At 32.6% G+C, this 15,083-nt stretch overlaps 1 protein-coding gene across 1 annotated transcript in view; it reads right to left on the bottom strand.

The window, feature by feature from the left end:
- Positions 1–13,276, bottom strand: part of LOC108780018 (uncharacterized) — a 108,860-nt gene extending 95,584 nt beyond the window's left edge. Inside the window, exons 1-2 of the mRNA XM_018547588.1 lie at positions 13,237–13,276; positions 9,922–10,127 (exon numbers count right to left, since the gene is read on the bottom strand). Of these exons, the coding sequence (XP_018403090.1) occupies positions 9,922–10,127; positions 13,237–13,276 (246 nt within the window). The remainder of the gene's footprint in view (positions 1–9,921; positions 10,128–13,236) is intronic.
- Positions 13,277–15,083: the final 1,807 nt, after the last annotated feature.

The following is a 15,083-nucleotide window of genomic DNA, read 5'->3' as shown; positions in this document are numbered from 1 at the left end:
AGAGAGAGAGAGAGAGAGAGAGAGAGAGAGAGAGAGAGAGAGAGAACGACGCATGAGCCCTTTTGCATCTCTTCACGAAGCTGAAAAATTGGGTGGATAAAACTTCCATGCGCGCCTTACAGATAATCTCGTGCACTTTTCCTGGGCGATGTTAAAGTAGGATAAAAATCTGACGCGTACTATCGCTCAAGTCAAACGTAATTTTTCGTTTCTTGTTTATGCACAGTTCATTTCGCCCTCGAATCGCAATTATCGCTAATACCATCGTTGATTTCACATCGTACTTATTATTGGTGTATGATGATCGGTGTATTCTAAAAAATATAATTTAACTGCATATATATATAATAGATCTGAACATAATTTTGTTGAACCATCAAAATAATTAAGTAGAAATTTCAAACATGATGGACAATGCTGGAAAAAATTTTGACATTCCAACTACTGAGAGTTTATTTTGATGGGCTAACAAAATTATTTTCGGATCTCTATTTAGCTAAATTTTAAGATATTTCAGTCAAACTTTTTTGTACGTGATTCTCAGCATGTTTAGTTAATACTAACATCAATGTGGTTTGATTCTAGATGGTATTATCATTTTTGAGTGATACATATTACGTAAATTTTACAAATACGAATATGATGTAACACAAGTTTTGTTGTACATTTAATATTTTTAATGAAAAAATTTTATATAATTTAGACTTTCAGAAACACAAATAACCTAATTATCTTAAAAGGGAAGTGAGGGTAGAAGCACATTATTAAATTCAATCTTGAAATGATACGAATATGTAGTTTAATTGTGTATATGTGTCTCTCCTTGTAATACAATACTTAAATAAAATATATAATAACACAAAATAATAATACAAAGTTGCTTCAAAATTAATTTTATTATGCGCGCTCTCTGTTATACAATAGTGACGACCAAGGAATTCAAACTGATACATAAAACGGACAGAATTTTTAAAAGTTTGTTTTCGCTTGTCTTAGCTTTTAGCGTAACTTTAGATTTCTTAATAATAAATACTGAAGGCATAACTTAGCACTCAATAATCTTGCTTACTTGTATGTAAAATTTACATATTAATCTAAGCAATCTAGGGATAAAACTTATGGTGTTTAATCCACACCATATTAATATTTATATTAATACCGATACAGTTATATAAACACGATTATATAAATTATATAACAAAATTATATACAAAAACTTTATAATATCGAATCTACATCCATATTTTTTAGAACGTAAAAGTTATAGTACTCAACACACCGCTGTTGGTTAATTATGCGTCGCGACGAGGGATGTTCGGAATTTGCGGAGGGATGGACGGTTTGTGAATAATATAAGTCGTTCGCGGCAGTGCGGCGTTGTTAGGTTTTACTGCCCTCGAGAGGAGCTATTGGACCAACGATTTATGGGGCGGAAGATCGCGGCTCGTGGAATCGTGGCAGATTAGTCAGATTGTTTGGAAATTTTCATTGGTTTCCTGCCAACTGGGAAGAGAAGAAGGAAATCGGAGAGGAGGAGGTCACCATACCGTCACCGGGTACCTTGGCGTGAGCATTCGATCGTTTCCTGCCCACGTACCGGCTGCTCGGGAAGTCACTCTATTTACGGGCCGTCTTAAGTCGCACGCGAAGCACATGCAAATGCCGCGCGATAAAAGAACAAACGACGTAGTCTTTCCTTCGGCGGCGAACTCGGAGAAACACGGTGGCGCCGTCAACGTCGTCCCTTGTTGTCCTATTGATTTATATTCCTTATCTATAAGGCAACGTAACTGCGATCGAGAGAATCTTTTTCGTCGGTAGATTTTCGCGGTTCGCGTTATTGAGTTTAAAAGCCGAGTTAATTTGAGTTCTTATCCAAGTTCTCTCTCTCTCTCTCTCTCTCTCTCTCTCTCTCTTACTCCATTATTATATAATTATCTCTTAATTCTCTTCTTACTTTATATAATTTTTTTTAAATTGCAGCCAATTACGTTAACATTGATTTTGAATTAAGTAAACGAGGAACTTGTCAATCGAACAAATGTTATAATAAAACTTCAAATTATATTGATGACATGATTATTTTATTGTATTTGTGAAATTTGCAGAGCCAATATTTCAACAAGTAAATTGACCAAGAGATATTTAACACAAATAATTAAGCGATGATTATATTTACCCCAAGAGGATCTATATAATATTTTTGTATAATATTAATGCTGATGAGCATCTTTAGAATCGTAAAAATGTATTGCAAAAAAATATCAAGATTTTAATAAATTAACAACATCGTGTAGAGACATGAGAAGTGGAATGTTTTATTTTATTTTATAGTATGACGAATGTTATACTCACTTTACTATATTAGTGCATGTGCTATTGCTATTTTAATGCGCTCAAATACAAGAGAGCTTGAAACCGCATTGCAATTAAATAGCATATTTCTCTTTTTCCTCCTCTCCCTCTTTCTCTTTTTCTCTTGTATTTCCTCGATGAACGACCGCGACAGTATCTCGATATGTGACACAGGTCGAGAGAACGGTAATGTGAAACAGCAGCTGCATACAAATAGGGAATTTCGAGGGCAGGAATGCGTTATGGCTTAAAACGGCTTTCCATTCCATTAGATGAATCGCGCGGATAATTAATGTAGTTACGGTCACCCATGATATTCAATCCGCGGAAACCATAAAGCTGCGGCCGTTTAATGTTGTTCAAGGATACTGAGTGCGTGTGCATCGGAGCAATAGCCACGTCGATACACATAGGTAGTCTTGGTATTGTAGTAGTCCTTCATCGGGCCTTTCGCATCCCGCACATATTCCTTTTGTAAAGTTATATGTATACAAAGTCGATGTATCATATCAATCTGCTGCAGGAAAGGGCTTTTCTAAAGCGATAAACGACGTAAGAGATGACTGAATTTAAAGAGAGAGAAGGAAATCAAAATCCTTTAAGAGATAAACAAATAGGACTTACAACAACTAAGAGAGAAAGATAATAATTAATAGATTCTAAGGAGTCTCAATGTGGCAAATAACGTGCAAATTTTATTCGTATTTATTTTTTTAAGCATTATTTTGACAAAGCATACAGAGGACCTCGCACTGATCCTGGAAAAAAATAGCTTTATTCAAATTAGCTGAAACTGATATTTTGAAGTTTATAAAAGTCTCCAAGCAAACCATAAAAACTAGACAAACTATTGTAATCTCATTTAAACGTTTCTATATTTTGAGTTTAATCAATTTGAAAAGTGTCTTTATCTACTAAATCGTTCAATTATGTCTTAATACTTTTACGCACAGAATAATAAGATAATCAATTAGTGTATAACAGAACACATAGTTATTTTTAGAAAAAAAAAATGTAGTTGCATATTGCAAATTGCATAATTTCTTTTTAAAGCAACTATATGTTTTCTTTACATTAATTGATTTATCTCATTATTCTATGCATAAAAGTAAGGTATCAAAAAATGAATAGTTTAACAGATTAAGATACTTTTTAATTCAATTAAACTCAAAATGGTAATTTTTAAATGATGCTACAGCAAAAGTTATCCACTTTTAATGGTTGTACTTATGGACACTTTGGATCAGCATGAATGAATTCATTATATGATTAGTGCGGGTACTTTGGCACGTTCTTAAATTATTTAGAAAATTTTCACTATTAATCAATGAGGAATAATTTTTTTGGCAAACATAAATTTTAAATCCAAATTTGGTACCAGATTAGACAACGATCGAGTGAATAAGCGTCGTTTCTACGTCGCCATTATACGTCTGCTCTCCCGCGTTGGGAAATATACCTCGCAGGGCAAAGTTCTGTCGGAACATCAAAAATTGGCGTGTTCCCTCGGGGTGGGAGTTAAATCATTTAAATTTCTGCGCAAACGACCGCGCGCACATGCGGGCAGAACTCACACTCTTCTGGTAGAGGAAAGTTTAAAAAATGATGAAAGAGAGAAAGGGGAAGAGAGAAGAGCAAAAAAAGTGTGAGGAAAGGGTATTATCCAGCTAGCGAATGGCCTGAAAGTTTCGCGTCGAGGGTGATCTCACCCGGAAACTATCCTCAAACTATCGTCAAACTATCGTTGCTACTGACCTTGTTTTCGAGCCGCGCCGACTGCGACTGTACGACGTGCCGAAAATCTTGCGGAAGTTCTCCCAAATGTGTGCATTCGACAAAGGAATCTCCATTTTAATAGTTCTGTTTGCTTTAGATGTTACCATGTCGAAATGATAGTACTTCGTTTCATCGATTTACTTCATTGAGCGAAAATGTCACAATTCCAACATTCAGATTTAGAACTGAAAATTCTATCGAAAATTATAAAAAAAATGGAACATAATTAAATTTTATAATATTAAAATTCTGCGAAAAAATTCTACATCTAATATTAGTCTTAAATACACATTTCTGGATTACGTTCGAATAAATTGTAATTTTATTGACGTTATGTATTTAAATTGTTAATAAAAGTGAGATTTTCATATTTTTTAAATATTTATAGAAATATATATAGCATTTGTGGTTTTTGCTTTTATGTTACGCTTTAGATTATTACAATGATATCGGCGAGTTTATGAAATTTAAAATCCTCGCTAGCTAAGCCGGGAAATGTTTGCACGCGATATCGAGAATGTCCTCGAAAAGGATTTACATTTTTATTTCCCGATATACTACAAGCTCGTTTTTGTTGATGGGGATTACCGCCGATCAACGATAGCACGTGTAGCGAAAATTAACAAAAAGTTGCGTGCCAACAACGCTTTCAGGAATTCCATGTCTTCTCTTTTTTTAGCTTTGATATCATGCGTTTATGATTATACATAAACATTTCGTAAATATTTAATTGACTTATCTTTAAGAACTACTTTAGCAGAATTTAAAAAAAAACATCACGATCTTATGCTATTTTTTTTTAAATAAGTAACAAATAATAAATAACTCAAATAATGTGTAAGTCTGATAAATAACTAGCAAAATATAATTATGCAAAACGTTTTTGCACGATTTTTTTTAACAAAATCACTTAACACAGTGAACTTATGCCATTTTTTAAATAAACGAGTCAATGTGATCATATTTAGGTAAATAATTCATCGTACCCGCCAGGATTTATTTTACTATTCGTGAAGACTCTGACCTCGCATATGTGTGTTACATCTCGTAAATAGTATCCTATGTGATATTCCAGTTTATATAGACGAAAAGAGAGACCGGTGAATCGGGAACGTCATTTGTAGAATATTGGAGTACAATCTAGTCGATTGCATTCTTCGAAACATTCGATACTCAATGGTGAAGGAACCAGAAATACGAAAGTGAGAATCGAAGACCAATGGAGATCTTGGAGGAAGATAATATACCGTTGTACGAAATAGGCTTTGAATCTGCTCGTGTTTTTACCGATATCGCATTTACTGTTAGAAATATATTTTAAATGAGATCTAGTGTGAGAGAATGAAACGAGAAAAATATACAAACATTAATTTAATTTGTTTTATACAAATGTTGCTTTAGTATTTTATTCTCGTCTAATAATATAATGAAGAAATTCTCTTTTATATCTCGATTGCCATTAATTAAACATTCCTATTTTTTTAATAAATTTCTCATATCTGCACGGAAAAAACGATCGACGGTTTTACCGCAGCATCTAAAAATTTAACTAGATACAGATATAAAAATAATTTTGTTAAATTATCAAAATAATTATCTTCATTCTAGAAGAATAAAGAAAGACGACGATAACCCGCAAATCTTCTGGTATAATTGAAGATAATACCCGTGAAAGTCTGCGTAATCAAAATAATTATGTAGATTACGTAAATGTTAATAATAATGCTATAAAAGTTTCTAGCAACTAGTTTGGGTATCTTGCGTAATAATTTTGATGATCTAAAACAAAATTATTTCCAGTTCTTTCTGTACATTGAAAAAAAAATTATTAAATCTTAATGCACATTTTTTTAAATTACTAAGTAAACATTTACTTATATTAAATAAATATTTACTCAATAAGAAATGATAGGTAAATCAAAATTAATGGTTTGTGTATCAAATAAATATATGTTTACGTTCAGTAAATACCTATATTCAAATAAATATTCATCTATTTTTAGAGAGAGAGAGAGAGAGAGAGAAACTTCAATTTATGAATAACTTTCATTTAGGATCACTTCATCAACTCCGATTAAAATTGACTAATCGCATTTGTCATTTTGCTTAACGACAGATGCGATTGGCCAATTTCAATGGACTAATCGTCGATTAAAGTTAATCGGAATTGGTTGAAGTAGCCTTTAATAATTTCACAAATCTCTTACTTTTGTGATTTTTTTGTATATAAGATACGATATTTTGAAAACGAAGTAATGCACATTTGACGCATGCCGCTGCAAACAAATAGATGAATTAAAAGTGCTCTACTTATTGAAGTAAAATGTAATTCCGTGCATACATAGAAAATATCCGAGCATTATTACATTGATACACTATTCAATGTCTTTCAGCGCTCTCTCTGATTCCAGCAAGATCTCGTTTCCAATGGAGAACAATACAGACAGACAAATCCACAATGTATCGAGGATTCTAGAGAAAATGACGTATCCTCAGATTCAGCGAACAAGCTCCTGTCTCGTTGGTATCGGCAGAAGGATGCAGTGAATGCGTTGTATTCTGGGATCGATTTTATCGAGGATGTGTACACGTGTTTAATTGTTGTTGACAGATGTTACTATAATTATGCAACGGTGATTGAATTTTACATTACGCCATTGGATTAATTCACGCCTCTTGATACATCTCTAAAATATGGACTGTGTTTGTTTAAAGTCTTTGTGGGATATAAATTAAACCAATAAATATATAAGAGAATTATATTAAAAAATAGTTTCGTTTTAAAAATACCGTTGAAATGTAAATCATTGATATGTAAATCAACATTTTCGGAGATTCTCATTTGAGTCCTTATTTTAATTTCATTTCGTAATTATACAGCTCTCTGCGAATTTAATTCAAATTCTCAACATTCGTACAAGTTTCATAAGTAGTAAAGACTACGTTATAGTCAGAAGTACGAGAGTAAGTAGAAATTACTTGGACGCAGACAGACAACCTGGGAATAAGTAGAAACGACTACGCTATGGTCAGACCGAATGGAACGTAAAATTGATATTGATAATAAACGTACTCGAAAATGTGCTCGCTTGTATATTATTTAGGGTTTCACTTAATATTTGCAATGCTTATGAGCATCCTTCTCGTCATCAAATATTAAACAAGTATGAAATGATATACGCAAACATTACGAACGTTAGTGGAATGCATCCTTAATATATAGCCTTGGCTGAAAGTATAAAGTACCATAATTGAGACATATACGTTCTATTTTTAACAAAAAATAAATTAAGAAATGATTGAAAAATAATATTTTTACAATAACTTTAATGTTTTGTTAGTTTCTTTTTTCGATTTTATTAATTTTTTTTTGTCAAGAAAAGATGCAATAAAGTGAGATTGTTTTATATTAAATTTATAGTGTATAATTTAATAGCTTTATAAAAATATTTATATTAATATAAAAATATTGAATGTCCGAAACAAAAATACAGAAGCATATTTCAAGAATATTGTTCCCTTTTTCTGCTCTCTCTCTCTCTCTCTCTCTCTCTCTCTCTCCTCCTTCTCGCAAGATCTAGGATGCTTCTTTCATTCTAATCGCTTTCACCTCAAGTTTGAGGACAATGTTGATTTCCTCATTCCTGTATATTGACATAATCCTTTTCATCGTTGTCCGATCCGATTCGGTTATGTCCGATGTGGCTGTCGTTGGTGTAATACGAAAGACTATTCATCGAGCTTCTCGGATAGTCTCGCTTTCCTTTTACCTATTCTAGGAGGAGATAGCTCCAAGCTGACAGCTTGCAGGAAAAGATGATATAGCATCGCGGCAATAGCGGTAGCGGAATGAACTCGCGGCTCGTTTGTATCAGCGCAAGAACGCGGTCTGGATACGCTGCTCGGCACGTTTTGCCGGCCGGTTGATCGGCCAGCCAGCCAGTCAGCTCTGGGAAGATGAATTACATCGGGACGTGATGGTGCCGTCTGCTTACGGTCGCGCCACCGATCGAAATCGCGGAAACTTGTGTACGGATCCCGACACGTCTGCAGCTCCGCCTTGCTCTCTCTCTCTCTCTCTCTCTCCTCTCTCTCTCTCGCCATGTCTCCCCCTTTTCGTTCGTCTTATCGAAAGCTTGCGTGCTCTCGAGCTTTTCGTGTCCCGGTGCTGGAGTTGGGGTGAAGAAAGTGCAAGGGGAGGACGGGGGTGAAGATTGATTGCATCGAATCCCGCGTACAGTCGGTGAAAGAAATCGACGGACGCGGTGCGGAATTTCCGTGCGGCGTTTTAAAGAATCTCGCTTGCATCACAGGGAACGACAAAGGAAGAGGATGTTCCCGATCTCGAAACGCGCGAGTACGGATGAACGCTTCGTCAAGTTGATGACGATGTATCACTTGTTCTGTTCGCGGAATCGAGAGAATTGAACGAGAGTACTCCGATAATCAAAGAGAAGACGGTGAAAGAATCGAACCACGATAATCTTCCGCAAGTGTTACATTAACGTTTCTCACACTTTGCTCTTTGTCGATTTGTTACCATGTTTTCGCCATATCCATTGAAAAAATGTTTGGTAATAATAATCAAGTCTACATAGAAAAAACGTTTGGTAATAATAATCAAGTCTACATAGAAAAAACGATTTTGTTGAAGTATTTATAACCAGTTGAATATAGATCTGATAAGAAAAGTCTCAGGAGTGAACATTACCGATTTCAATAAAACTTTCTCCGTCTTCGAGATATTTTAATTTTAAATTTATTAGCGGGCAGTTCATTAGAGTTTATGCTCGAGTTTATGGTATTCAAAAAATTTTTATTTATTTTTAACAAAATTTTTATCTTAAATTTGTAAAGACAGTAATAAAAATAATTGTTTTTATACTAACAATTATTCCTATCATAAAATGTTATAATATAACAGAAAAAAATTAATTGTTAGCGAGATTTGAATTTGAGTTTATATATAAGTTAAAAAGTTGTTATCATATCCGTTATAAATACATATAAATATTCTAATAAATTCTAATGAACTGCTAAATTTAATATCTCGGAAATGGTTGACCGTCAACATCTAAATAGGAACATAATAATATTCAGGGAAATACACTTTATAATCTTGCTAAAGTTTTATTGAAATTAGTGAAGACCATTTCTAAATCTCCTCTTATGAAAATAATTATGTTTAATTAGTTGACCCATTAAAATAATGAGGTACGTAGGAATCTTAAGCATGACGAGCAATGCTACGAAAAGTTTTTATATTTTAATAATTAGTCTACACTCTACATAAATAATTATTTTAATGGACTAACAAAATTATTTTCAGATCTGTATCTAATTAAATTTTTTCAGATTAACAAAATCTTTTTATGTAGATATAGTAGTTATGTTAAAGTTTGATAAAATAAAATCAAATGTTTGATTAATATAACTAAAATTGAGCGCTAATCATTTTTTCCAAATATTTTATTTTACTTTTTTGATTATTATGTTTGGTAACATTTACTAAATATCTCACTAATATACTAAATAAACTACAATATATTATATTTGATAGCAGACTTTTTTAAACAAATACCTTCATAAAATAAATATATCTACAAAGATATTTTAATTTTACGTATCGTTAAAGATTTGACTATTAATTAATATTAATAATATTAATTAATATTAATTAATAATATTAATTAATATGAATTAATAGATTATTAAATATTCGATGTTTTTTAATTAGTAAAACTTAACTGGTATAGAAATTCAACAGGCAGATTTAGATAAGAGGCGTACCTCGACTGTCACGCCAGGTCGGGAGAATGTCTGGGTCCTCTGGGTACTGTCCGGCACGTATCGGAAGAATTCGTGATCATCTTTGTACCATTTAACCGAGTAAAGATTGCTGCCACTCATTATTCGCCACTCGCATCTCAGCTCGATCGAAGAACCCACCTCGGCCTCTTTTGGCATCTTGAACTCCACCTTGATATCACCACTCGCTGAAACAAATATATTCACTTATGCATCCTCTATATTAGAAAAATCGCACTAAAAAATTTGTTGAAGCATTTAAAAATTTCGCTAGATCTGAAAATAATATTATTTAAATCATTAGAATAATTATCATTAGAATAATTATGTGAGACGTTTAAACTAGTTGCTAGAATGTTAAAATTCTTTGAGGAATTCAACACTCTTCAAACGTTTTACATAATTACTTTGATTTAATAAAATTATTTTTAGACCTGTATCTAATTAAATGTTTAGATACTTTAGCAAAATCGTGCACTAATCTTGATCGAGAGAAAAGTCTAAAGAATGTGAAAGTTCTTCTATCTCTTCACATAATATAAAGAATTTAATCAAATTTAAAAAAATAAGTTTATAATTAACATATAGGTATTCCTGAATTAAAAAATGTTTTTAACCTTATAGTTTCCCTTAAATAATTTTTTAGCTTGAATTTATTCTTATGAGAAAGAAAGTTTTTTAACTAATTTAATTTTTATACACTGTTTGTGTCCAAAAATCTTTTCTTCGATTAATGATTTCCGCGGTAACACCGTGCATTATATAAGTTACATAAATGATAACGACGAGCTTTCACGAATATTCTTCAGCTTGTTATAATTCTTGATCACGAATACAGCTGCTGATCTCGCGTGGCGCGTAGCATATGCCACTTTCGGGATTCCATTTCGTTAATCCACGCACAGAATGGACGACGCTTGGAATTCGTAGTCGCTTCGCAATTACCGCCCGCGTCTGTCAGCCGAGGACAGGCACGGATAGTAAAAGGGTGACCGTATGTTAAGCGCGAGAATAAATACGCGGTTAGAGGAAGGGTAAGGCGGAATCGAGGTGAACGCCGCTGCGAGTTTCGTATGCGATCCGGAAGTTCCTTTTGAAACTCGAAACGAATGTACTTTGCTGTGTATACATAGATAATAAAACTTGCACAGAATTATTGTGATATTACAAAATGACGTTTCCCAATCGGATTGAAACTTTCGAGTTTAATCAAAAAGTGAGAAAAGTGCAATATATAATTACTGACAGTACCTGCAGTAAAAAGGAATTAACGAATAATTAATGTAATACGTGGAAGAGAGGAGAAACGCGAATTATGTAACATATTCAAAATTTACGGGATATTTACTTCCCCAGGATGTAATTATCCCGTCTAGTAGCGTAATAATTAATTTTTAAATTGTGTTATTTGAGATAACGTTGTATATTCGTACAAATATAATCACATCATTCCTCTTATTTCATTTATATTATAATAATCACGTAATGTTATTGTCACCAATAAATAATCATTATCGACAGTTTGATCTAAATCATCTACTCAAAACTAGTCGATGCAAATCAACATAGGTTATTTGTGTGCAAAATTATACAATATTAAAAGAACGAATTATAATATAGACATTTCGACTCTTTGAATCGTCTTTATTATAGTATTGATGAATTAATAAATATTTTATTTATAACAAAAAAACCAGAATGTTGAGAATATCAAATCAGATAACATTATGGAACTTTAATCTATGAATAAAAAGTCAACAGTCGAATATTTTCAATATTTGATAGAATATTTGAATCGTAAGTCCAAAGTTGAAATTAGTAATAGAATTCCGATGAAATCGGACAGAATGAAATTAGTATCATGTAACGTGTCGGATAGAACGCAGAATAAAACAAGTGTAATGTACGAGGGTGTAATGTATATGAATTTTTATTATTATTAGGTTATGGAATTAATCTAATTGTAAGTTGCTTGTGAGTTATACTGAAATTAAAGCATTATGATGAATTTATTCGGTCGAAAATGTCAATCATGTGGAGAGAAAATTTATTCCACACGCTGGACCGCCAACGATCGCGTGTACATTAATTCTAACGGATGGCTCATAATACGGCAGAGATCGAGTTAATTTGGAGAACTGAGCGGAGTCATCGGCCGCGCATGGGAGAGCGAGGCGCGACGATCACGAGGCGTGTTGGGTTTAAGTGCGGTGGCCGTTGTCGTTAAAGGTCCATCGAGCGGAATACCGAGAGACCTCGCTTGCTCTCCACATTCGCTCTTCCGGCCGGTAGCCGCAATTTACAGTCGCGCATGTTAAGATTTAATGACGCGCGAATTTCAGTTTGAGGATTAAGATCTCAAAGAGTCGGGATTGTTCTCGTAAACCTCTTGTGTTCCATGCTATGTCTGCGAGATTCCGATATGGTAGAGAATAGAGCTTAATATGTACTCTCACGTAAAAAAGTCATGGAATTTTTTAACGCCACTTTAAGCGACTGCTCTTAAAAAAAATTTAATTTTTCAGAGTTAATGGTGCACTATTAAATTTATAATGTCAAATCATACCCAGTTTGAGTTGTTTTTAATCATTTTTGTATATATAGATCACCACTGCTCTTATTCAATATCATTAATTTAACTAGCATGATGGAATTAAACAATTTAATTTAAAAAAAATGTAAGTATTAAATTTTACTAAAATTAAATTTATTATTTATCAAATGCATACGTTAATATAACGTTGTTCACTTTAAAACTAACAAAATGATTGACTTACGTTTTATTATATATATGGAAGTTAAAAAAAATAATAAAACGTTAAAACTAACAAACATATATTAAATAAGTTTTGCGGATCCATTGTCAGTAATTGTATTACAAATTTTGATGTCAGCTCCCATGGGTTAATGTTAGAAGACAGTGATTAATTACTTAGTTTAAATATTAAAAGCATTGTTGCTCAGTACTTTTATTCAATTATTTCTATCGAAGAAGCTTTGAATGATACGCTTTGATTGTTGTTCAGTGCTTTTAATATTCAAAATAAGTATAATTAATTACTATCTTTTAGTATTAAATTAGATTTCTGTAAAAGGATTTGTGAAATATTCCTTGCAACTAATTAATTATTGAATTATGTCTGTCAAAGAAACTTTGACCGCGGTATGGATTAATACGTCTTATAAGGAGTTTTAATCGGAGAAAACTCATCTTCAGATCGATATAGCTGACGTATACATATATATACAGATTCGCAATATTCGGAGTACAGTATACTGACGTTCGATGGGACTGACCTAACTCGTCGATGTCAGTCGCAGCTGTTTCCGGTGGCATGGTTTGCGTTTCGCGACACGTTTTCGAATGCGTCTCTTCCCGATATCTCTCATCCGCGCGTCGTCAATTTCCGTCGTTACAACGACCGAGTCGTTAACTTGCCAATAGAGTTTGACGTCTCATAGCTGAGACTGCATCGCGAACATTTCCGTGCCATTTATCAACGGCACCTGGCGTATTGAAAACTGCTTTGCTACGATGAGGACGGGCCGGCGAGAAGGCGCCGAAAGCGTACGGCGCCATCGATTTTAGCTACGATACGTTTCAATCGAGAAGAATTTTAATCGCACACAATACACGCGTTTCGTTACTGCAAAATGAAAACTTGGACGATCTTTGATAAGATTACATAATCCTACATCGGTCTTTTCTGAAGCAAAATTTAATTTAATTTCTTAAATTTTTCGACCAATTTTATTTCAAATTTTCAATTATATAATATTTAACCGTTTGGAGCTAAAATTTTATTGACATTGGATTTGTAAAATATATCGATTAAAAGTGCATTACCAGAGTTAATTTCAAGGAACTAAAATGACATAACTTGCATAAAAAGACATGAATACTAAATTTATAATTAAAGTTATATATGAATGAAAATTATTCATATTTACAGATGTAGTAATATAAAAAATATTAAATTGTTTGTCATTTTTGTGTAATTGCCAATTGCTATAATAATAAATACGAGTATAATATAATAATAGAATAAGGCCAATATAACAAGTCAAATATTATGTGGTATTTAATATATAATTTATATTAAATTCTAAATAAAACCAAATTCTATAAGGAGTGCTGTATTACCCGTACGTTTTAGTTGTTTGCATTTTCCGAACTGGGAACAGCACCTTTCATCAGCAATATATAAAAAAAGTTTTAAATGATAAAAATTATATAATATTAAAGAAAAAAGAATTAAATTATCTAAATAGTGTATTCTTTATGTAATTTTGAAAAGTATGATATTAATTTTGTGTAACTTTGATATTAATTTTGTCTAACTTCAGTCCAGCTTGAAACCTTTAATATTTTTTCCAAATGATAACTTTGAATTGAACTGCAAATAACAAAATGTGTGCATGTATATACGATATGTAAAAATAATCCGATATGTTATACCACATACCACTAATTGGTGGCTATATCGTTTTCTATTCTATAACCGTGACCTCTTTTTCCTTTTGCGTTTTTTTATAAATTACGTTCTGTACATCCGAAGACCTTCAACCTGTAGTATAATTGATATTATTCTGAGACTAACGAACTTGTACCAAAAGTAGTTATATTACTTAAATATCTATTAAATTATTTCAAAAAACAAAGTAGTAATTTTCTCCTTTCATTTATAATAATGTATTTTTTATTTTAACATTACTTTATATAGAAGCTGAATTATTTTTACTCATTAAGAATCTTTGTCATCCAAACAATCACTATATACAATGGGTTCATTAGATTCACCATCAACTTCAAAGGGATACAATTGAATGAGTCTAATAGCTCAACTTTGGATTAATTGCAAATATTGTTTTGTAAAAGCATCAAAAGAAGACTTGTCAACAATCTTTAATATATTAAACTAAGAATACATTTAAGCTATTTGAAATTTATCGAGAAGACGCAACACGGACACTTTTTATGATTGTACTTTGCAGAGAACTCCGTGGTCGCGAAAATGAAGTCGAAGAGAAGCCGCGAGACAAAAGCTTCCTTAAAATGCGCTCCAGAGCTATGACAGAGTCCGCTATTCGCTATTCTCAGTCGCGCAGTTTCCATAAATCCCATCCTTTCGCTCTGCTATTCG

The sequence above is a fragment of the Cyphomyrmex costatus genome, unplaced genomic scaffold, assembly GCF_001594065.2.
Source record: "Cyphomyrmex costatus isolate MS0001 unplaced genomic scaffold, Ccosl1.0 scaffold664, whole genome shotgun sequence".
In the NCBI taxonomy this organism is placed as follows: Eukaryota; Metazoa; Arthropoda; class Insecta; order Hymenoptera; family Formicidae; genus Cyphomyrmex; species Cyphomyrmex costatus.
The sequence above is the reverse complement of the archived record's forward strand: the minus strand, read 5'-3'. Positions and strand labels throughout refer to the sequence as shown.